Below are 22,564 nucleotides of genomic sequence, written 5' to 3' on the forward strand. Positions count from 1 at the left end.
TCCCTGGTCCAGGAAGAGTTCACATGTCTTGGGGCAACTAAAACCATGAGCCACAACTACTGAGCCTGCGCTCTCTAAAGCTAGGCTCTGCAATAAGAGAAGCCACCACAGTGAGAAGTCTGTGCCCCTGCTCATTGCAATTAGAGAAAGCCCACATCCAGCAACAAAGAACTGCCTCAGCCAAAAATACATAAAAATGTTATTAGAATAAATAAAAAATAAAATAGATAACCAAGGACCTACTGTATAGCACAGGGAACTCTGCTCAATGTTATGTGACAGCCTAGATGGGAGGGGAGTTAGAGGGAGAATGGATACGTGTATATGTATGGCTGAGTCCATTCTCTGTTCACCTGAAACTATCACAACATTGTGCATTGGCTATACCCCAATATAAAATAAAAAGGTTAAATAAAATATAAAAAGAAACAAACACACACACAAAAAATTTAAAAACCCACATAACTTTCTTGAACCCAGAAGGTATAACCAACTAACCTGAAATCTAGGGGGAGAGATATAGACAGAGATATGGATATGAGCACTGGCTCACCCATAGCACAGGATGAAGACAAGACAGTAAGATGCCTGCTAAAATTTGTAACCAAGTGCTAAATGCCAGACGTGTGTATGATAGAGAATCTGGAAGCCTCACACACAAGGCAAGTTCTAACCCACTCAAGATTCTTCTTGCACCACCAGGCACTCCTAAGGAAGATTATGGAAAGGGCCAGAGATGGGGAGAAAGTCTCCCTCCTCAGCCAGATCCATATCACTAAGTACATGTTCTATCTTCTAAGTTACTATGGACAACATTATTACCAGTGGTTTCCCTACCACATAACCACAAAGCCTTTTCCTAACCTCTAGGGGCAGTTTTCTCACCGTATTTCCAGCCATTAAGTTTCCTCACCCTTCTCATCTGCTTTCTTGCTGCAAAGTTCTAAAGTCAATGCCACACTCCAAGTTTTTGTTCCAGCCACATCCTATTCCTGATACAAATGTCTTTGTCAGTTATGTATTGCTACCTAACCAGCTTATATCCTCACAATTCTTTGAGTCAGCATTTGAGCTGAACTCAGCTGGGCAGTTCTGATACCCAGGGTCATTCATGACTTAAGTCACCCGATGGCTTGTCTGTAGTCAGATGGTCTAAGGCCTCACTCACCTGAGGATTGCTGCTGACCATCAGCAAATCCTCTCTCTCTCTGTGGTGTCTAATCCTAGAGGAGGCTTCATCATGCTGTCCTCAAGAGTCTGATCTTGAGCTAAAAGATGGCAAAGGCTAATGTGTTTTTCTTCTTTTTTTAATCACTCATTTTTGGCTGCACTGGGTCTTCATTGCTCACTCTCGTTGCAGGAAGCAGGGGCTCCTCTCCAGTGCAGAGCAAAGGCTTCTCACTGCTGTGGGTTCTATTTGTTGCACAGCACAGGCTCTAGGGTGGGCAGTTTTCAGTTACCTGCAGCTCCCGGGCTCTAGAGCACAGACTCAATAGGTGTGGCTCACAGAGTTAGTTGCCCCATGGCCTGTGGGATCTTCCTGAACCAGGGATCAAACCAGCGTTCCCTACACTGGCAGGTGGATTCTTAATCATTGGACCACCAAGGAAGTCCCCCAATGTGTTTTTCTAGCTTCTATTTCTATCATGTTTGATCATGTTTCACTAGCCAAAGAAAGTCATGTGATCAGGTTCATCCTCAAAGGGTAGAGAAATAAACTCCACCTCTTGATAAGAGGAGCATCAAAGTCATATTGAAGAAAGTTGTACATAAAAGAATGGATGGGATTACCGTTCAGCAATCTACATCACTGTTCACACACACAAAATAAAGCAAGATAAAACATAAGAAATCACTTACCCACTAATACAGCTATAAATAAATTGACAGCAGCATGTGCTGTCAAGGATATGAAGCAAATGAAACTTTAATCTACTGATGTGGTGGTTGGTGGTTTATCGCTGAGTCATATCCAACACTTTCTCAACACCACGGACTGTAGCCCACCAGGCATGTCCAACACTTTCTCACCACGGGCTATAGCCCACCAGACTCCTCTGTCTATGGGATTTCCCAGGCAAGAATACTGGAGTGGGTTGCCATTTCCTTCGCCAGGGGATCTTCCCAGACCAGCAATTTAACTGGCATCTCCTGCATTACAGGTGGTCTGCTCCATTACCACTTTACCACTGAGTCACCAGGGATTCCCAACTGATGATGAAAGTATGAACTGTTTCAACCACTCTGGAAAACTGTTTAGCAATATCTACTGAAGCTAAAAATACACCTACGCAATGACCCAGAAATTCCACGTCTAGGTTTTATACCCAAGAGAAGTAAGATATGTTCACAGTAAGATATACACAAGAATACTCATAGCAGCTTTATTCATAACAGCATTGGGAAGGAACCCAGATGTCCATAAACAGAATGAAATTTTTTAACTGTAGTGTATTCAGACAATGGAATATTACACAGCAATTTTAAAAGAGATCTACTGATAATGTGACAAAGATAAAGTTCATAGGCACTATATTAAGTGAAAACATCAGACACAAGAAGGCGTACTGTGTGGTTCTATTTTTCTGAACAGGAAAAACAAATCTATGGTGATAGAAGTCAGAATACTGGTTAACTCTGGAGATGGGGCTTATTGACCTGGTCGGGCCCAAGAGAACCTTCTGGGAAAATAAGAGTATTTTCTTTTTGATGTAGATGATATTAAAGCGAAAGGGTCACTCAGTCGTGTCCGACTCTTTGTGACCCTATGGACTGTAGCCCACCAGGCTCTCTGTCCATGGACTTCTCCAGGCAAGAATACTGTAGTGGGTAGCCATTCCCTTCTCTAGAGTGCTATAGCTATATATATATAATTCATTGAGGTGAACACTGAGACTTACGGACTTTTACATAAGTTATGTCTCAATTAAAGAACTTTAGGGGAATTCCCTGGCAGTGCAGTGGTTAGGACTCTGCACTTTCACTGCCAAGGGTGTGGGTTCAATCCTTGGTCAGAGAACTGAGATCCCACAAAGGCTTGCAGTGTGGCAAAAAAAAAAAAACTTTAAAACACAAAAACAGAACTGTGTGAGTACAGGGAAAAACAGAGACCAGCTCCTTGCGGTGAAGTTCTGTAGAGAGAGCCAGACTGTCACTTACCACCTGCAGAACCTCAGTTAACTCAACTTATCAGGCCTCAGTTTCCTCATCTGTGAATTGGCGATAATAACAGTACCTTCCTCAAAGTGTCATTGTAAGGACTAAATAACTTAAAAGATACAAAGTTTAGGGTAGTAACTATAATACTATCTAGCAATAATAAGCACTAAATAATCATTTGCTATTATGATGATGAATGGCTGAATATTCACTGCTAGGGAGAAAGATGGCCACTATAAGAATAAAAGGAACAATTAACTGAAAGCTTACAAGATGTCAAAAATCTTTTAATTCCATTGCTTCAAAATATATGAAATTTAAAACTAACAGAATTACAAGACTCATTCAGTAATTCCTAAGTATGGTGGGAGAGTTGAATGTAACTTTCTCAGTAAATGATAGACTGGAAACTGCTAAGGACTGAATGTTGGTGGCTCCCTGGAGTTGACATGCTGAAGCCTAACTCCCAACGGGATGGTGTTAGGAGGTGAGGCCCTTGGGTGGTGATTAGGTCGCAAGGATGGAGCCCTCATGAATGGGATCAGTGCCCTTACAAAAGAGACCCCAGGGAGCTCTCTTGCTCCCCTTCTGCCATGTGAGACATGGCAGGAAGATGGCCACTTATGAACCAGGAAGTGGGGCCTCCCCAGACATCAAATATGCCAGCTGTAATCTTGGACTTCCTACCTCTAGAACTGTGAGAAATAAACTTCTGTTGTTTGTAAGCCACCCAGTATTTTTGTAATAGCAGCCTGAGCTAAGTCAGAAACCAGTATTTTAAAATGTATAAAAGACTTTTATACACAAAGAGCATGCTCCATCTAGTGGACATTTGTAGGATACAATACATTGATTTCCACCATCCAAGAAGCATTTATAAAAATGAACCATATATTAAGTGCATCAGTTAGAGACTGCATTCAGCCACAATAAACCCATCCCTGCCCTCCCTCAGACTCCCCTCCCCCCAAAAAGACAATGTCATGTACCAGTAAGAAGTGCATCTTTTTCATGTAAACAAGATGTCCAGAAACAAACAACCCAGGGCTGGTACACCCACAAGGATACCAACCGGGGAACCAGGATGGTTGTAGCTCTGGCCACAGTCTATTATTTTTCAACCTATTATTTTTATATGTTTAATTTGGCAGCACCATACAGCTGTGGGATCTTAGTTCCCTGACCAGGGATCAAACCCTCAGCCCTGTATTGGAAGCTCAAAGTCCTAACCACTGGACCACGAGGGAAGTCCCCCACACTCTAGACTGTGGCTTTCCCCCTTGTGGTCACAGGATGCCTCCTCTAGCACCGGACATGGTGCCCGCTTGTACAAAAGGCAAGAAGGAAAGAAAGTGAAAGTGTTAGTCGCTCAGTCGTGTCTGAAGATTCTTTGTGATCCCATGGACTGTAGTCCACCAGACTCCTCTGTTCATGGAATCCTCCAGGCAAGAATACTGGAGTAGGTAGCCATTCCCTTCTCCAGGGGATCTTCCCGACCCAAGGATTGAAGTTGGGTGTCCCGCATTGTGGGCAGATTTTTCACTGTCCGAGCCACCAGGGAAGAAGGAGAGGGATCTGGCTAAATGAAACCATTCCTTTGTGACATCTTCCCCAAGATTCACACTCAATGATGTCTCTTGCTGGCCAGGACTGGAGAATAGGGCCTCCCCTGCCAGCAAGAAGGACAGGGAGGTGGAAGTATTTTAATCATGCACATTCCTTGATGGTGTAGTGATGTGAATGAGGCCCCTACCACCACCATCACCGAAAGACATGTCCACCCAGAAACTCTGGTTGTGAACTCAGTTGGAAAAGGGTCTTTGTGGATGTCATTAGATTAAAGACCTTGAGATGAGGCCATCCTGGATATCTGGGTAGACCCTAAATCCAATGATGTGTCCTTATAAGAGACACTTAGAAGACACAGGAGAGGACACAGACGCACAGAGGAGAAGGCCATGTGAAGATGGAGGCAGCAATGGGGGCGATGCTGCCATAAGCCAAGGCACACCTCGGGCCACCAAAAGTGGGAAGCGGCAAAGAAGTCTCCTCTCCTAGAGACTTTAGAGGGGACGTGGCCCTGCAGACACCTTGATTTCAACTTCTGCCCTCCAGAAGTGGGAGAGAATAAAATTCTCTTGTTTTAAGCCACAATATATATATATATACATTGCATAGTCCCAATCTCAACAAAAAAACCTAGGTGCTTTTGCAAGTAAGAAAGGGCAGTTTTGGCAGGCAACTACCAAGACATGCCATTTTCCAGGCAAGAGTACTGGAGTGGGTTGCTATTTCCTTCTCCAGGGGATCTTCCCAACCCAGGGATCGAACCCAAGTCTCCCACATTGCAGGCAGATGCTTTACCGCCTGAGCCATCAGGGAAGCCCTAGACCTAAAAGCAAATCTCCACAAATACTTAACATTCAACGACATAAAAATCACACACTCTGCTTGTGCTGTGTGTGTGTGTGTGTGTGTGTGTGCACGCGCTCAGTCGTATCTGAGTCTTTGTGACCCCAGGGACTGCAGCCCACCAGGATCCATGGGATTTCCCAGGCAAGAATACTGGAGTGGGATGCCATTTCCTTCTCCAGGGGATCTTCCCAACCCAGGGATTGAACCCTCCTCTCCTGCACTGGTAGGCGATTCTCCACCACTGAGCCACCATAAAGGATGTCGCTAAAGGAGTACTATGAGAGATGATCACGGCCCCAGATGTTTACTCTGTAGAAACAGGAAGTTAATCAGCAAGGGGCCCTTCTATGGGAAGAGACACAGATAAAGGCAGGTCGCCAGTCCTGACGTTTTCTCCCCTGGCGTGAATCCTCTTGTGCACGCTGAGTGAAGAGCTGTGTCGGAAGGCTTTGTCACACTGCGTGCATTCGTAGGGTCTCCCCGTGGTGTGGGTTCTCACGTGGACGATGAGGTGCGAGGACTGGCCGAAGGCTCGCCCGCACTGTGGGCAGACGTAGGGCTTCTTGCCAGTGTGGGTCCTCGCGTGCTTCCTGAGGGATGAGGGCTCCCCGAAGGCCCGCCCGCACTCCGGGCACGGGTAAGGCTTCTCTCCGGTGTGGATCCGCATGTGACTCTTGAGGGTGGAGAGCCGACTCAGGACCTGCCCGCAGGTGGCGCACTCGTACAGCTTCTCACCCGTGTGGATCCTCTTGTGCACGTTCAGGTTGGTGCTCGTGCGGAAGGGCTTTCCGCAGTGGTTGCACTGGTAGGGCTTCTCTCTGGTGTGCGTCCGCACGTGCGTCTTCAGCGACGAATGCTCCCGGAAGGTCTTCCCGCAGTGGCCGCATTCGAAGGGCTTCTCTCCGGTGTGGGTCCTCATGTGGCTCCTCAGGGACGATGGCTGGGTGAAGGCCTTCCCACAGTCCTTGCACGAGTAGGGCTTCTCGCCCATGTGGTTCCTCTGGTGCAGGATCAGGTTGAAGTTCCTCGTGAAGGTCTTCCCGCACTGGCTGCACTCGAAGGGCTTCTCGCCGCCGTGGGTCTTCAGGTGGCGCCGCAGGTTGGAGAAGTACTTGAAGGCCTGCCGGCACTCCTGACACTCGAAGCACTTCTCCGCGGTGTGCGTCTTCTCGTGCCGGATGAGCTCCGAGCTGTACCTGAAGGATCTTGCACATTTGTCGCACGTGTAGGTTTTGTCCCCGCTGGGGACTTTCTCAGGCACCATGAGGCGGGTGGTCCGGAGGAAGGATTTTCGGCTCTCTCGGCCTTCAAAGGGGTTTCCTTCAGTAGGAAATTGCGGGTACTGAAAAAGCGATTTGATGCTGTCAAAGGGCTTCCCAAGCTCATCATATTTATAGAGGTTTTCTCCAACCTGAGGTGGCTCCTGTCAATTGAGGAAAATGGAAAGACCAGAGGCTTTATTGCAGTCACAGGTATTCTCCCACAAGCAAACTGTGTGTAGGAGAGAGGTGGTCCTATAGTTCAAACTTTTACTGTCCTAGTGTATCTCTGCCATTTCTACCCTGAATTCCTTCAAGAGGGTACTCTGCCACAAAGAGCTATCATTTTCATTACCTTCATGGGACTTCTTAGAAGTAGATTTGTTTTTTAATTGTTAAAGGCTAAATTAAGTCTTGAATGTTCTACATCTGTGTCAGATTTACAAAAATGGTAAACTTTGCACTGTTTACAACAGCCAAGACTTGGAAGCAACCTAAACGTCCATCGACAGAGAAACGGATAAAGAAGATAAAGTAATCGAATACTACTCAGGCATTAAAAAGAATGAAATAATGCTGTTTGCAGCAACATGGATGGACCTAGAGATTGTCACATGGAGTGAAGTAAGTCAGAGAAGGAGAACTATCGTATGACATCCCTTATACATGGAATCTAAAAAGAAATGATATAAATGACCTCACTTGCAAAACAGAAACAGACTCACAGACTTAACAATACAAACTTATGGTTCCTGGCTGGGGGTGGGGGTGGGGGGGGTGGACAGGAAGGGACAGTTTGGGATGGACATGTACACACTGCTGTATCTAAAATGGATAACCAACAAGGACCTACTGTATAGCACAGGAAACTTTGCTCAATGTTATGTGGTAGCCTAGACGGGAGGGGAGTTTGGGGGAGAATGGAGACATGTATATGTATGGCTGAATCCCTTCACTGTTCACCTGAAACTGAACATTCACCTGAAACACAACATTATTAATCGGCTATACCCCAATACAAAATAAAAAGGTTTTAAAAACAGTTAGCTTTGGGGACTCTGTGAAGATACATCTTGATCTACATTTAGAGTTTTTTTCCCCAATTCATGACATTCACAGACTCTCTCCCAACAAACTGCTTTCTCCTAGCTGAGTACCACTTGCCTTGAATCTCTCTGAGCTTCTTGAGTTTCTAGCCTATAGCAATCCCAGGGTTTTCCTACTGTAGAGGACAAAGAATAATCCCTTTATGCCTTACCCTTTTCATGCCAATGGATGGAATCGCCGCCAAAATATCTTGATTAGGAATTGAGTCTTGTTGGTGTTGAAGGTGAGAACCTGGAATGAATTAGGGGGAGGAAATATTAAGTGCACAGGGAAGGAAACTCTGGGATCAAAAGGACCAGTAAGCTAGATACATGCAGATTTTTTTTAATATTGATCCTAAATATGTGAAGAAACTGATTAAGAGGAACTTATCAGGACTTCCCTGGTCCAGTGGTTAAGACACCACACTTCCAATGCAGGGGGTCCAGGTTCGATCTCTGGTTGGGGAATTAAGATCTCACATGCCACTTGATGTAGCCAAAAAATGAAATTAAAAAAAGAGGGGGGGAACATATTAAGGAACAAAAAAAAAATTTTTAAGGTGTTTGGCTATGTGAAGAGTTAAGTAATCACAGGAACAAGGAATGGAAATAGTAGATAATTTTCTAAGAAAAGATTCCAAGACAGTATGGTACTGGCACAAAGATAGAAATATAGATCAATGGAACAAAATAGAAAGCCCAGAGATAAACCCACGCACATATGGACACCTTATCTTTGACAAAGGAGGTAAGAATATACAATGGAGAAAAGACAATCTCTTTAACAAGTGGTGCTGGGAAAACTGGTCAACCACTTGTAAAAGAATGAAACTAGAACACTTCCTAACACCGTACACAAAAATAAACTCAAAATGGATTAAAGATCTAAACGTAAGACCAGAAACTATAAAACTCCTAGAGGAAAACATAGGCAAAACACTCTCCGACATAAATCACAGCAGGATCCTCCATGACCCACCTCCCAGAATATTGGAAATAAAAGCAAAAATAAACAAATGGGACCTAATTAAAATTAAAAGCTTTTGCACAACAAAGGAAACTATAAGCAAGGTGAAAAGACAGCCTTCAGAATGGGAGAAAATAATAGCAAATGAAGCAACAGACAAACAATTAATCTCAAAAATATACAAGCAACTTCTGCAGCTGAATTCCAGAAAAATAAACGACCCAATCAAAAAATGGGCTAAAGAACTAAATAGACATTTCTCCAAAGAAGACATACAGATGGCTAACAAACACATGAAAAGATGCTCAACATCACTCATTATTAGAGAAATGCAAATCAAAACCACAATGAGGTATCATTTCACACCAGTCAGAATGGCTGCTATCCAAAAGTCTACAAGCAATAAATGCTGGAGAGGGTGTGGAGAAAAGGGAACCCTCTTACACTGTTGGTGGGAATGCAAACTAGTACAGCCACTATGGAGAACAGTGTGGAGATTCCTTAAAAAACTGGGAATAGAACTGCCATATGACCCAGCAATCCCACTGCTGGGCATATACACCGAGGAAACCAGAATTGAAAGAGACATGTGTACCCCAATGTTCATCGCAGCACTGTTTACAATAGCCAGGACATGGAAGCAACCTAGATGTCCATCAGCAGACGAATGGATAAGGAAGCTGTGGTACATATACACAATGGAATATTACTCAGCCATTAAAAAAAACATTTGAATCGGTTCTACTGAGATGGATGAAACTGGAGCCCATTATACAGAGTGAAGTAAGCCAGAAAGAAAAACAACAATACAGTATACTAATGCATATATATGGAATTTGAAAGATGGTAACGATAACCCTATATGCGAGACAGAATAAGAGACACAGATGCATAGAACAATTTTATAGACTCTGAGGGAGAAGGTGAGGGTGGGACGTTCTGGGAGAATAGCATTGAAACATGTATATTATCATATGTGAAACAGAACACCATTCCATGTTCAATGCATGAGACAAGGGCTCAGGGCCGGGGCAATGGGATGACCCAGAGGGATGGGATGGGGAGGGAGGTGGGTGGGGGGTCCAGGAAGGGGAACACATGTAAACCCATGGCTGATTCATGTCAATGTATGGCAAAAACTATTACAATATTGTAAAGTAATTAGCCCCCAACTAAAATAAATAAATTTATAAAAAAAAAGAAAAGAAAAGAAAAGAAAAGATTCCATGAAGACTGGGCCTGATGTTGAGAGAAAGTATTAGTTAAAAACAGAGTAGGGAGGAACTGGATGAAATATACACATGAAAGTGCTAAATGTAAAAAGGAGGTAGGATAATTTACTCTATGCTCCATGAAGCCAGAGTAAAGTATTAGAGGTAAAAAGGCAAGGGAAAGAGGAAAGAAAGTGAAATTTACTGAGGAAGCTCAACCCAACAGCATTCCCCATCAAGGATATTGCAAGTGTTTCTGAATCTAACACACACATCTTAGCGACCAGAGCTGGTGCTCCCCTCACCTGCCTGGTGCTCACCTAAGTGGGCTCCTGGGAAGATCCCTCTCTCGGTGACACACAGCTCCTCTCTTTGCTCCAAATGGGAAGACGTCCTGGTTTTGCAGAGTTGATCACCTGCTCATGGGAAAAGATGCAGGGTGGTCATGGGAAAAGAGCAGACTGTGCCTGCCATGCAACAGGGGCTGATACTCTGAAGTCTCCGGGGTCACTGGAGATGGGAACAGCAAAAAGGGCACGCCTACATTCTGACGTAGGCTTCCTTCACAAAGGAACTAAAGTACACGCTCCCTCATCGCGTCCCGAAGAACAGTAGGACTCTAGTCCCCACAACCCAGGGCCTGGCTCAAGAAGGCACTTAAGAAGCCCAGGAAGAGCAGACAGGCCTTCATTTAAATGAGGAAGCCACAAGACTATAATAAGCACCATGAGGGCAGGACCTGTCTGTCTCTCCATCTCTAGATTCCCCAAACCGGCACAGTTCTGGGAACCCACAGTGGCTGCATGAATATGTGCATGAAGCAGCAAGGCCAGCCTTACCCACAGAGGCCAGGTTCCTGTAGTTCTCCAGCATCACGTCTCTGTATAGGCTTTTCTGGGCAGAGTCTAGAAACAGCCACTCTTCTGGTGTGAACAGCACGGCCACATCCGCGAAGGTGACTGGCTCCTAAAATGCACATCCAGGGGCTCAGCCAGAGGCCAGCCCCACCAGGACTCGAGAGGACAGTGAGGGGCTTGCAGGCCTGGGGAAGGGAGACTCCCGTGCACAGGATGTTCAGGTATGGTTCTGAGGTCCCTCAGCTCAGGCCTCAGAACTGCAACTTTTCTCCATCTATTCTTCCCTCCAAAAATGAGAGCGTCCCGAAGTGTGGCAGCCGAGAACCTCGACTTCATGACAGGACTTAGCTACTAACAACTAGCCAGGACTTCCCTGGTGGCATAGTGGATAAGAATCTGCCTGCCAATGTAGGGGACACAGGTTCGATTCCTGGTCCGGGAAGATCCCACATGCCACGGGGTGACTAAGCCCATGTGCCACAACTACTGAGCTCAAGTGCCACAACTACTGAAGCCCATGCGCCCAGAGCCCATGCGCCACAAGAAGAGAAGCCACTACAATGAGAAGCCCGTGCAATGCAACGAAGAGTGGCCCTTGCTTGCTGCAACGAGAGAAAGCCTGAGCACAGCTCCAAAGACCCAGTGCAGCCAAAAATACATAAATGATTTAAAATAAAGCAACAACTAGCCTGGAAATCCTTGCCCCTAACCCCAGGGTCCAGCAGGTGAGGTCGCTGCTCACCCACCACTAGAGGCCCAGTGCCTAGAAGCCTAGAGATCAGCCCTATGGGGCTGAGAAGCTCCCAGACACGGGGAGGGGACAAGGAGGCAAAGCAAGAAGAAGAGCAAGGACTTCTTGCTTACCTGTGGACAGGTGGTCAGTCCCCCAGGAGTCATGGCTTCTTCTTCTGTGCTCCCTTTCTGGAGCCAGGCAGGGCCCTGAGCGGACAGAGCTGCAGGAGAATAGAAGAGCCCTGAGGGTCTCAGCGGCAGGGCTGAGGCTGCCCACCTTGACTGTGAGTGACCACAGGTGCACACACTCCCTTGGACACACACACACACACGTACTGTACACTGAGACGTGCATGCACATATGCTTGCACACACCCACAGCTACTTGGGCACGTGGGCACACTCACCCACACCAGTATACACACATGCATATACAGACGTACCACACATACACACGCACACAAACACACACACAGGAATAGACAGAAACACACACAGCTCTTTCATCTCAGCCGCCAATATGCCATCCAGACTAAGGAAGACCCGAAAACCTAGGGGCCGCATGAGCCATGGCCGCACCATGGGAAACACCCAGGATACATCATCACAGGATCAACTTGGACGAATATCACCCAGGAGACTTTGGGCAAGTCGGTACAAGGCATTACCACTTAAAGAGGAACCAGAGCCTCTGTCCAGCTGTCAACCTTGATAAACTGTTAACCTTGGTCAGTGAGAAGATCCAGATAAGTGCTGTTGAGAACAAGACTGAAGTTGTTCCTATCACTGATGTGGTGTGATCAGAAAGACCTGGGGAACAAAAAGCTCCCAAGCAGCCTGTCATCATGACGGCCAAATTCTACAGCAGAAGAGCTGAGAAGACGACTAAGGGTGTGGGAGGGGCTTGCAGAGAAGGAAATGGCAACCCACTTCAGTATTTTTGCCTGGGAAATCCCATGGACAGAGGAGCCTGGCGGGCTACAGTCCATGAAGTCAAAAAGTTGGACATGACTTAGCAATTGAACACCACCACACCAGCTTGAAGCCACATGGTGGGAAATTCATTGAATGTTATCAAGTGCTTCTGCATGGAACTCTGTTCAATGTTATGTGGCAGCCAGGATGGGAGGGGAGTTTGGGGGAGAACAAATACATGTATACGTATAGCTGAGTCCTATATATATGACTCAGCTTCACTGTTCACCTGAAACTATCACAACATCATTAACTGGCTATTCCCCAATAAAAACTAAAAAGTTTTTATTTTTAATGTTAAGAAGAGCTTTTAAAAAAAGAAAAGTAACACACACACATTTCCTCCATTCCAAATCTCTGGAGCCACAGTCTTGATTCACCAACAGACTCTGAGGTTTCTACAACACCCCTTTCTCCCCCTTAACTTAGCCCTGGGTCAGCTGTTTCTCACTGACTGCAGGGCCCCTTCCTCTGCCCCGACTCTGCAGGGTTGGTACTGCCAGGACTTACCACAAGCTGAGCACAGAGAAACCACCACTTCCCTGGGAGCCTGCCTGAGAAGGAAGCGTCCTTCCTTTCCTGTCTTCAAATTGGTAACATTCCTCCCTTACACCAGGCTCCTCACTCTGGCCTGTTACAGAGGAGAACTGATGCCCACCATCCCATCTCCCCATATCCCCACTTCCCCTCAGTGGGACCTTTCCCTCAGTCATTAAATCTGAACCACGTCCAATCCCTGATCCCATGGTATTAGTTTCCCAGGGCAGCTATTTAAAACAAAAAACAAAAAAAAAAAACCACAACTGGGTAGCTTAAAACAACAGAATTGTATTCTCTCTGAGTTCTGGCAGCCGGAAGTCCAGGATCAAGCCGTTGGCGGGGCCACATTCCGAGACTCCGGTTGAGTCATTCCTTGCCTTTTCCTGGCTTATGGTTGTTGTTGTTATTCAGTCCTTAAGTTGTATCTGACTCTGCAACCCCATGAACTGCAGCACACCAAGTTCCCCTGTCCTTCACTACCTCCCGGAGTTTGCTCAGATTCATGTCCATTGAGTCGGAGATGCCATCTAACCATCTCATTCTCTGTCGCCCCCTTCTCCTGCCTTTGATCTTTCCCAGCATCAGGGTCTTTTCCAGTGAGTCAGCTCTTCGCATCAGGTGGCCAAAGTACTGGAGCATCAGCTTCAGCGTCAGTCCCTCCAATGAATATTCAGGACTGATTTCCTTTAGGGTTGACTGGTTTGATCTCCGTGCAGTCGAAGGGACTCTCAACAGTCTCCTCCAGCACCACAATTCAAAAGCATCAATTCTTTGGCACTCAGCCTTCTTTATGGTCCAATTCTCACATCCATACATGACTACTGGAAAAACTTTGGCTTCTGGTGGTGAAGGTCAACCCTGGGCTTGTAACTGCGTCCCTCAAATCGCTGCCTCTGTTTTCATGTGACCTTCTCCCCCACGTGTCCCTGTCTTTACAAGGCATCTGCCCTTTCTTAAAATGGCACCATTCATATGGGATTAAGGTCCACTGTCATGACCTCATCTTAACCTGATGTCATCTGCGAAGACCCTATTTCCAAACAAGGTCACGTTCACAGGTACCAAGGGTTAGAACTTCAGTACAGTCTGGTGGGGGGGGGTGCCCACAATACAGCTATAATACTCCACCTTTCCCTCTGGCTACTGTTTTATCTCTTTGTTCCCCATCATGGGCAATCTCTATACTCATTCCTTCACCTCGTATTCAGTTCCAAAACACTACCATTCAATGACCAGCACCTCACCAGGGTCCCCTGTGACCTCCATCTACAGGGAGGATCTAGTAGAAATGTTCAGTCATCCAATCCCTCTATCTTAAAGCCCACCCCACCCCGCCCTGGGCTTCGGAGGGCTTCCCTGGTGGCTCAGTTGGAAAAGATTCTGCCTGCAACACAGGAGACCTGGGTCAGGAAGATCCCCCTGCAGAAGAGAAGGGCAACCCACTCCAGTATTCTTGCCTGGAAAATCCCATGGACAGAGGAGCCTGGCGGGCTACAGTCCATGGGGTCACAAAGAGTCGGACATGAATGAGCAACTAAACACTTCCACTTTGCTGGGCTTTGGCACCCAACCCCAGCCTCCTCCACTCCTGTGCAAGTTCCAGCCCCGTCACTTGCTCCCTAGTCCCCCTCCCATAAGTGCCCCCAATTGTCTGGTAAATTAATCTATACATGACCCACCAAACTATCTCAACTTGACCTCCTGAATACATTTTACCTAGTTCCATGCTTCCCTACTGTGCAGACAAAAGTTATCATGGCCCTCCTGACTGCTCTCCTTAGCAAGGCCAGCTGGCAAGGCTGGCCCTTAGGTGGCTTCTGGGAACTTGGATTTCTTTTTGCTTTTCAAGCCTTCTATTTTAACTCTTTTTTTTTTTTTTTTTTTTTGGCCACACTGCACAGCATGTGGGACCTTAGTTCCCCAACCAGGGATTGAACCCATGCCCCCTGCATTGGAAGCATGGGGTCTTAACCACTGGACCACCAGGGAAGTCCCAGAACTTGGATTTCAAGACAATTCCCCCGACCCTAACTGATAAAAGGGGCTCACTCTGCTTAAACTGTCTGGACAAACAATGCGGTCCATGTTGGATGCCTGCTTTCTTTCCAGAAGCCTGGAGTTTAGGTATGTGCTGGGCAGATGGTGCCTACATGACCAGCCCCCAGGGAAAACCCTGGGCTCTAAGTCTATAATGAACCTCCCTGTAAATTTCACTGTACACGTGTTGTCACAGCTTGCTGCTGAAGGAATTAAGCATGTCCTGTGTGACTCCACCGGGAGAGGACTCCGAAAGCTTGTGCCCGGGTTCCTCCAGGCGTCACCCCAAAAGCCTTTTCCCTTTGCTGATTTTGGTTTGCATTCCTTCACTGGAATAAATCAGAGCCATGAGTACAACTGTAAGCTGAGTTTTGGGTGTGGCCTTAGGGACCCCTGACACGCCCACTCCATACTCACTCCCCAGACTGTGAGCTCCCTGGGGGAGGGCGTCAGGGGTTTGTCTGCAATTGTTTCCCGGTGCCCTTCTCACCACGGGATGACAGTCTAGAGCACTTTCAGGGTACTTTAAGAGCAAACAGTACTCTAAGTACTCCATGAGTACTTTATAGCACAGATGGCCAAAAAGCACATGAAAAGATGCTCAACATTGCTAGTCATTAGAGACATGCAAATCAAAACCACCGTGAAGTATCACCTCACACCTGTCAGAATGGCCATCATCAAAAAATCTACAAACAATAAATGCTGGAGAGGATGTGGAGAAAAGGGAACCCTCCTTCACTGTTGGTGGGAATGTAAACTGATACAGTCACTATGGAGAACAGTACGGAGGCTCCTTAAGAAACTAAAAGTAGAGCTATCATATGACCCAGCAATCCCTCTCCTGGACATATACCTGGAGAAAATCGTAATTCAAAAAGATGCATGCACTCCAGTGTTCACTGCAGCACTATTTACAATAGCCAGGACACCGAGCCAACCTAAATGTCCACTGAGAGAGAAACGCATAAAGAAGACAAGGTACATATATACAATGGTATTGTATGTGGTGCATTTTCAGTTGTGTCCAACTTTTGCGACTCCATAGGCTGTAGCATGCCAGGCTCCTCTGTCCATGGGATCCTCTAGGCAAGAATACTGGAGTGGGTTTTCATGCCCTCCTCCAGGGGATCTTCCCAATCCAAGGATCAAACCCACATCTCTTTTGTCTCCCGCACTGGCAGGCAGGTTCTTTACCACAAGTGCCACGTGGGGAGCCCAAAAATAATGAGATGACTTTATATATTCTCTCCCTAAGACAACGACAGCAGTCAGAAGAAAGGAAGGTGGATCCAAGTTTACAGACACAACAGAACACAACACAGCAGGGCCCTCTGGCTGTAATTCCACCAGGCGCTCACTCACCAGCACCCCCAGCCCTCCACAGTCTGGGGAGGCCCAGCGCAGGCTCCAGCGTGGCCACCCTCTGCATCTGCACAGCCACCTTCAGCCCCTGGACAGAGTGACAGGAACAGATTATAGAGTTACAGCGTGGATGGGATCCCCTCACACCTGTTCACCCAGACTGAACTGGTGTGACTGGTATGAACTGGTTGGGAAACATGCTAAGAGGAGGGACAAGGCTCATTCACCATGTCCAGGTTTACAACTCCTCAACACAAAGCTAATCGGTGTCATGGAACTTCAAGTCCAAGATGGGATGGAGAGAGGGGGCCCAGGTAGGGAAGGCCTCATCTAAGCAGCCTCTGGGAGGGGGAGATCCTGGGGCACAGAGGAGCAGTGGATGGCCAGTAGACTGAGGAGTGAGGGAGGAGGCATGGGTGGAACCCTGCAAATGAGGGGGTGTTAGTAAACTATTCCCAAGGGGAAAATCCCTGCTGTGAGAGAAAGGACGGGAACCCTCCTACACCAACGGCCACTCCCTCAGGAAAGGTGTTTGAACCAACTTGTATTTTTTTATTTTTAATTTTTATTTACGTTTGGCTGTACTGGGTCTTTGTTGCTGTGCCTGGGCTTTCTCTAGTCGTGGTGGGCAGGGGCTACTCTCTAGTTGCGGTTAAGGGATTCTCACTACAGTGGCTTCTCTTTTTGCAGCAAACAGGCTCAATAGTTGCGGCTCTTAGGCTCTAGAGCACGGCCTCAATAGTTGTGCTGCATGGTCTTAGTTGCCCCGTGGCACATGGAATCTTCCCGGACCAGGGATCGAACCTGTGTGCCCTGCATTGGCAGGTGGATTCTTAAACCACTGGACCACCAGGAAAGCCCCTGACTTGCTTTCTATAGGATATCTCTGGCCTCCATGTCCAGCAGGAGGCTGGGTCCAGGAGAACTAACAGTGGCTCTGGGCAATGTGGTAGTCCCAGGGCCAGGAGGAGTAGTCAGAGGCAGGTTTATACTTTGGAGGAAAAGATGGCAGGACTTGGTGGAGGATGGGAAGCAAATGTGGCTGGTCCCTCAGGGCAGGTGATGGGTGGGAGACAGGGGAGAATAGGCCCCTTCTCCTCAGGGAAGCACCTTAAAGTGTCCTTCTCTGTAACTCTCTCCACCTCAGAACCAAAACATAAGGCCCCGAGCCAAGAGCATGGTTACCAGCCTGGACACTCTCCACACAGCCCTTGGGTCACAGGACCTGCTCATTCCTGTAGGTTTCCTGCCCATGGAAAGGGTGGAAGGATTGAAGAAGAAAATCTGGACCCAGAGAGGCAAGACCTGGACCCTGGGTGCCACCTCCTCCCCTAGGACTGCCCTGGGCCTGACATCACGCTGGGGATATTTACACTCAATGCAGAAACACCAAGGCCTGTTCAGTAGCTCTCACCAGGAGCTAAGCCTGGGCCTCCAGCATGTTCCCAATTTCCAATCTAGTTGGCCTTCCATTCCTCCCTCCCTCCTGCCTCCCCACTTACAGACATATTCTGAACCTTGGGTGTTCTCGGCAGGGGCTTGGGCCCTCCTGGCAGACCACCTCCCAGGCTTACTGCATATTCAGAAGACTGCTGGAGAGCTGACCAGTCCTCTGGAGCCGGAGGCATCACCTCCTCTTCCATCTCAGACTTGATCTCTATCTTTAGGTCCAGCTCTGGCCCCTGGAAAAAGGAGTGGAGGGTGCTAAGCAGGAAGAGGTGGTATGGAGGCCATCCTCACCCTAAGAGACCCAAAGTTTGGGGGTAGTGCCATCAGAATTTGGGGTCCGTGGGACTTCCCTGGTGGTCCAGTGGCTAAGACTCTGCACTCCCAATGCAGCAGGCCTGGGTTCTATCCCTGGTCAGGGAACTAGATCCCACTTGTCACAACTAAAGCGTTAATTGCTCAGTCATGTCTGACTCTTTGCGACCCCATGGACTGTAGTCCGCCAGGCTCCTCTACCCATGATTCTCTAGGCAAGAATACTGGAGTGGGTTGCCATTCTCTTCTCCAGGGGGATCTTCCCGACCCAGGGATTGAACTTGGGTCTCCCACATTGCAAGCAGATTCTTTACTGTCTGAGCCACCAGGGAAGCCCATGTCGCAACTAAGACCCAGCCAAATTAATTAATTAAGAAAAGAATTTGGGCAACGAGGGTCTGGCAGTTTCAGACCTGGCAACTCCCCCTACTTCACTGTGGGCACCAGCCACCGACAGTCTCTGAGGACTGACTGCACCAGAGACTTGGACGCACACACCTGACCTTTTTCTGGTTCTGGGGGGCCCATGGCTGGAGGGCAGACCACCAACCCTCAGAGGCACTGCAAGATATTTTACTAGAAAGCTTTTTGCTTTGTTCCAGGCAGCACTGCACAGCTTGTGAGATCTTATTTCGCCAAGCAGGGATTAAACTTGAGACCCTGGCAGTGAAACTACAGAGTCCTAACCATCAGACTTTCAGGGGAGTCCCTAAAAAGGTTTTTACAGAAAAGCTGGGAGCACTTAGTTCTGAATATGAACACTGTTCTGTGTTTTCCTAGGTTCTGTATCTGCCTGTCTGGCATCTGTCAATCACAGGGCCACAGTTAGTTATCCACATCTCCCGTGACCCACAGTCCACACTCTGAACCGCTTCCTTTATGGAGTTCTCACACACCAAGCCAATACACCCCCCACCCTAAATTCACCCAAGATGGGAGCTCCCTCCAGATACTTCATGTCCTGGAGGAAACACCTTGGCTCAAGTGTCTGCCTGGCCCTGGTGTGTGCATCCAACTCAGCTACCCCTCACCTTCTCCTATGAAAGGGAATGAAGAATCATCCCCCATGAATCTTACCATTTGCAAATCATAGGATGAGTTTTCCTCTGAAATATCCTGCAGAGGAGTAGGCTCTCTGGGTGTAAATTGAGATTCCCAGTCTAAAATGAATGGGAAAAAAAAAAATTACCTTATTTCAGAAAAAAGTCACGGTATGAAACTGACACACACATTTTTAATACTGACCCTCAACTTGGGACAATACTGAAAGGTAGAAGGTATCAATGAGCATGCTTGTATTGTGCCTTGTGCTCAGTCATGTCCAACTCTTTGTGACCCCATGGACTACAGCCTGCCAGGCTTCTCTGTCCATGGGATTCTTCAGGCAAGAATACTGGAGTGGGTTGCCATTTCCTCCTCCAGGGGATCTTCCCGATCCTGGGGAGAGTCTCTTGTGTCTCCTGCATTGGCAGGCGGATTCTTTACTGCTGCAGTGAGCAAAGGGAGGTTCTAAAGAGTAGGACTGTGTGTAGAGTTGGGCAGTGATGGGATGAGGTGGAAACCAGAGGCTTTTCCTGGTAAAAGAATTCATAGAGACTTTTTTTTAATATTTATTTATTTTTGGCTGTGCTGGGTCTTCACTGTGGCACATGGGATCTTCACTGCGGCCCATGGGATCTTCACTGCGGCATGTGGGATCTTTCACTGCAGTGCGTGCGCCTATCTCTAGTTGTGGTCCACAGGCACATGGGCTCTGTAGTTGCAGCTCAAGGGCTCTCTAGTTGTGGCGCTGGGGCTTAGTTGCCCCTCAGTATGTGAGGTCTCAGTTCCCTGACCATGTATGGAGTCCACATCCCATGCACTGGAAGGTGGATTCTTAATCACTGGACTACCAGGGAAGTCCCCTCCATGGAGATTTAGACTGATATTGCCAGAAAGTGTGTTATCAGAGAAACAAGAAACAATCAAACAAGAAATATATATATAGAAATGTTCAATATAAAGATGAACTTGGTTATGCTGCTGCTGCTGCTAAGTCGCTTCAGTCGTGTCTGACTCTGTGCGACCCCACAGACGGTAGCCCACCAGGCTCCACTGTCCATGGGATTCTCCAGGCAAGAATACTGGAGTGGGGTGCCATTGCCTTCTCCGGAACTTGGTTATACCCCAATACAAAATAAAAAGTTTGAAGAAGAAAAAAATTAAAAAAAAAAATACAAACTTGCTACTTCCCTGGTGGTCAAGTGGTTAAGGCTCCACATTCCCAATGCAAGGGACCTGGGTTTGATCCCAGGTCAGAGAACTAAGATACCACACACCACTGCAAGTAAAGATGCTTTGTGCTGCAACTAAGACCTGCCACAACCAAATAAATAAATGTTTTCAAATTAAAAAAAAAAAAAAACTAAACAAAAAGTGTGTGTATGATATGGAGAAATCAAAACCCTCACCCACCACTAGGGGAAAGGTAAACTAGTGTCCTTAATCTCAAAAGAGGGCAACAGAGGATCGGATGGTTGGATGGCATCACCAAAACAAGACATGGACTTGGGCAAACTCCGGGAGATGGTAAAGGACAAGGAAGCCAGTTGGGCAAACTCAACCAGTTGGCAAACCCAAATCCAGGGATATCATGAATGACAGGGAAGCCTGGCATGCTACAGTCTACGGGGTCACAAAGAGTCGGACATGACTTGGCGACTGAACAAGAACGACAACAAATCTCAAAAGCAGTTTGACTGAAATTGAAGCGTGATCAAAAATCTCCCAAAAAACAAAAGCCCAGGACCAGATGGCTTCACAGAAGAATTCTATCAAACATTTAGAGAAGAGCTAATGCCTGTCCTTCTAAAACTCCTTCAAAAAACTGCAGAGGAAGGAACATTTCCTAACTCATTCTACAAGGTCACCATCACCCTGATACCAAAACCAGACAAAGAAGAAGATACAACAATTATAAATATATATGCACCCAACATAGGAGCACCACAATATGTAAGGCAAATGCTAACAAGTATGAAAGAGGAAATTAACAGTAACACAATAATAATGGGAGACTTTAATACCCCACTCACACCTATGGACAGATCAACTAAACAGAAAATTAAAAAGGAAACACAAACTTTAAATGATACAATGGATCAGTTATAACTAACTGGTATCTATAGGACATTTCACCCCAAAACAATGAATTTCACCTTTTTCTCAAGTGCACACGGAACCTTCTCCAGGATAGATCACATCCTGGGCCATAAATCTAGTCATGCTAAATTCAAAAAAAATGAAATCATTCCAAGCATCTTTTCTGATCACAATGCAGTAAGATTAGATGTCAACTACAGGAAAAAAACTATTAAAAATTCCAACATATGGAGGCTGAACAACATGCTTCTGAATAACCAACAAATCACAGAAGAAATCAAAAAAGAAATCAAAATACGCATAGAAATGAATGAAAATGACAACACAACAACCCAAAACCTATGGGACACTGTAAAAGCAGTGCTACGGGGGAAGGTTCATAGCACTACAGGCTTACCTCAAGAAACAAGAAAAAAGTCAAATGAATAACCTAACTCTACACCTAAAGCAACTAGAAAAGGAAGAAATGAAGAACCCCAGGGTTAGTAGAAGGAAAGAAATCATAAAAATTAGGGCAGAAATAAATGCAAAACAAACAAAAGAGACCACAGCAAAAATCAACAAAGCTAAAAGCTGATTCTTTGAGAAGATAAATAAAATAGACAAACCATTAGCCAGACTCATCAAGAAAAAAAGGGAGAAGAATCAAATCAACAAAATTAGAAATGAAAATGCAGAGATCACAACAGATAACACAGAAATACAAAGGATCATAAGAGACTACTATCAACAGCTATATGCCAATATAATAGACAACTTAGAAGAAATGGACAAATTCCTAGAAAAGTATAACTTTCCAAAACTGAACCAGGAAGAAATAGAAAACCTTAACAGACCCATCACAAGCATGGAAATCAAAACTGTAATCAGAAATCTTCCAGCAAACAAAAGCCCAGCACCAGACGGCTTCACAGCTGAATTCTACCAAAAATTTAGAGAAGAGCTAACACCTATCCTACTCAAACTCTTCCAGAAAATTGCAGAGGAAGGTAAACTTCCAAACTCATTCTATGAGGCCACCATCACCCTAACCAGACAAGGATGCCACAAAAAAAGA

The 22,564-nt window shown here is 46.4% G+C and overlaps 1 protein-coding gene and 1 pseudogene across 21 annotated transcripts in view; one reads left to right on the forward strand and one right to left on the reverse strand.

Moving 5' to 3' along the window:
• Nucleotides 1-2,370: 2,370 nt before the first annotated feature.
• ZNF333 (zinc finger protein 333) overlaps nucleotides 2,371-22,564 on the reverse strand; it is a 34,785-nt gene continuing 14,591 nt past the window's right edge. For 14 of the 21 annotated variants that reach the window (XM_081501292.1, XM_081501283.1, XM_081501277.1 and 11 more), the window contains 8 exons: nucleotides 19,444-19,526; nucleotides 18,108-18,287; nucleotides 16,606-16,693; nucleotides 11,821-11,909; nucleotides 10,939-11,065; nucleotides 10,420-10,515; nucleotides 8,092-8,171; nucleotides 2,371-6,997 (listed from right to left, as the gene is read on the reverse strand). In XM_081501292.1, coding sequence (XP_081357418.1) covers nucleotides 5,900-6,997; nucleotides 8,092-8,171; nucleotides 10,420-10,515; nucleotides 10,939-11,065; nucleotides 11,821-11,909; nucleotides 16,606-16,693; nucleotides 18,108-18,287; nucleotides 19,444-19,446 — 1,761 coding nt within the window. In that variant the 5' untranslated portion in view covers nucleotides 19,447-19,526 and the 3' untranslated portion in view covers nucleotides 2,371-5,899. The remainder of the gene's footprint in view (nucleotides 6,998-8,091; nucleotides 8,172-10,419; nucleotides 10,516-10,938; nucleotides 11,066-11,820; nucleotides 11,910-16,605; nucleotides 16,694-18,107; nucleotides 18,288-19,443; nucleotides 19,527-22,564) is intronic. The other 7 variants (XM_081501294.1, XM_081501290.1, XM_081501282.1 and 4 more) reach the window with 1 other exon arrangement.
• LOC145509323 (large ribosomal subunit protein uL15 pseudogene) lies at nucleotides 12,209-15,637 on the forward strand (annotated as a pseudogene).

The sequence above is a fragment of the Giraffa tippelskirchi genome, chromosome 6, assembly GCF_054371585.1.
Source record: "Giraffa tippelskirchi isolate mGirTip1 chromosome 6, T2T-mGirTip1v1.2.pri, whole genome shotgun sequence".
NCBI classification, from domain to species: domain Eukaryota; kingdom Metazoa; phylum Chordata; class Mammalia; order Artiodactyla; family Giraffidae; genus Giraffa; species Giraffa tippelskirchi.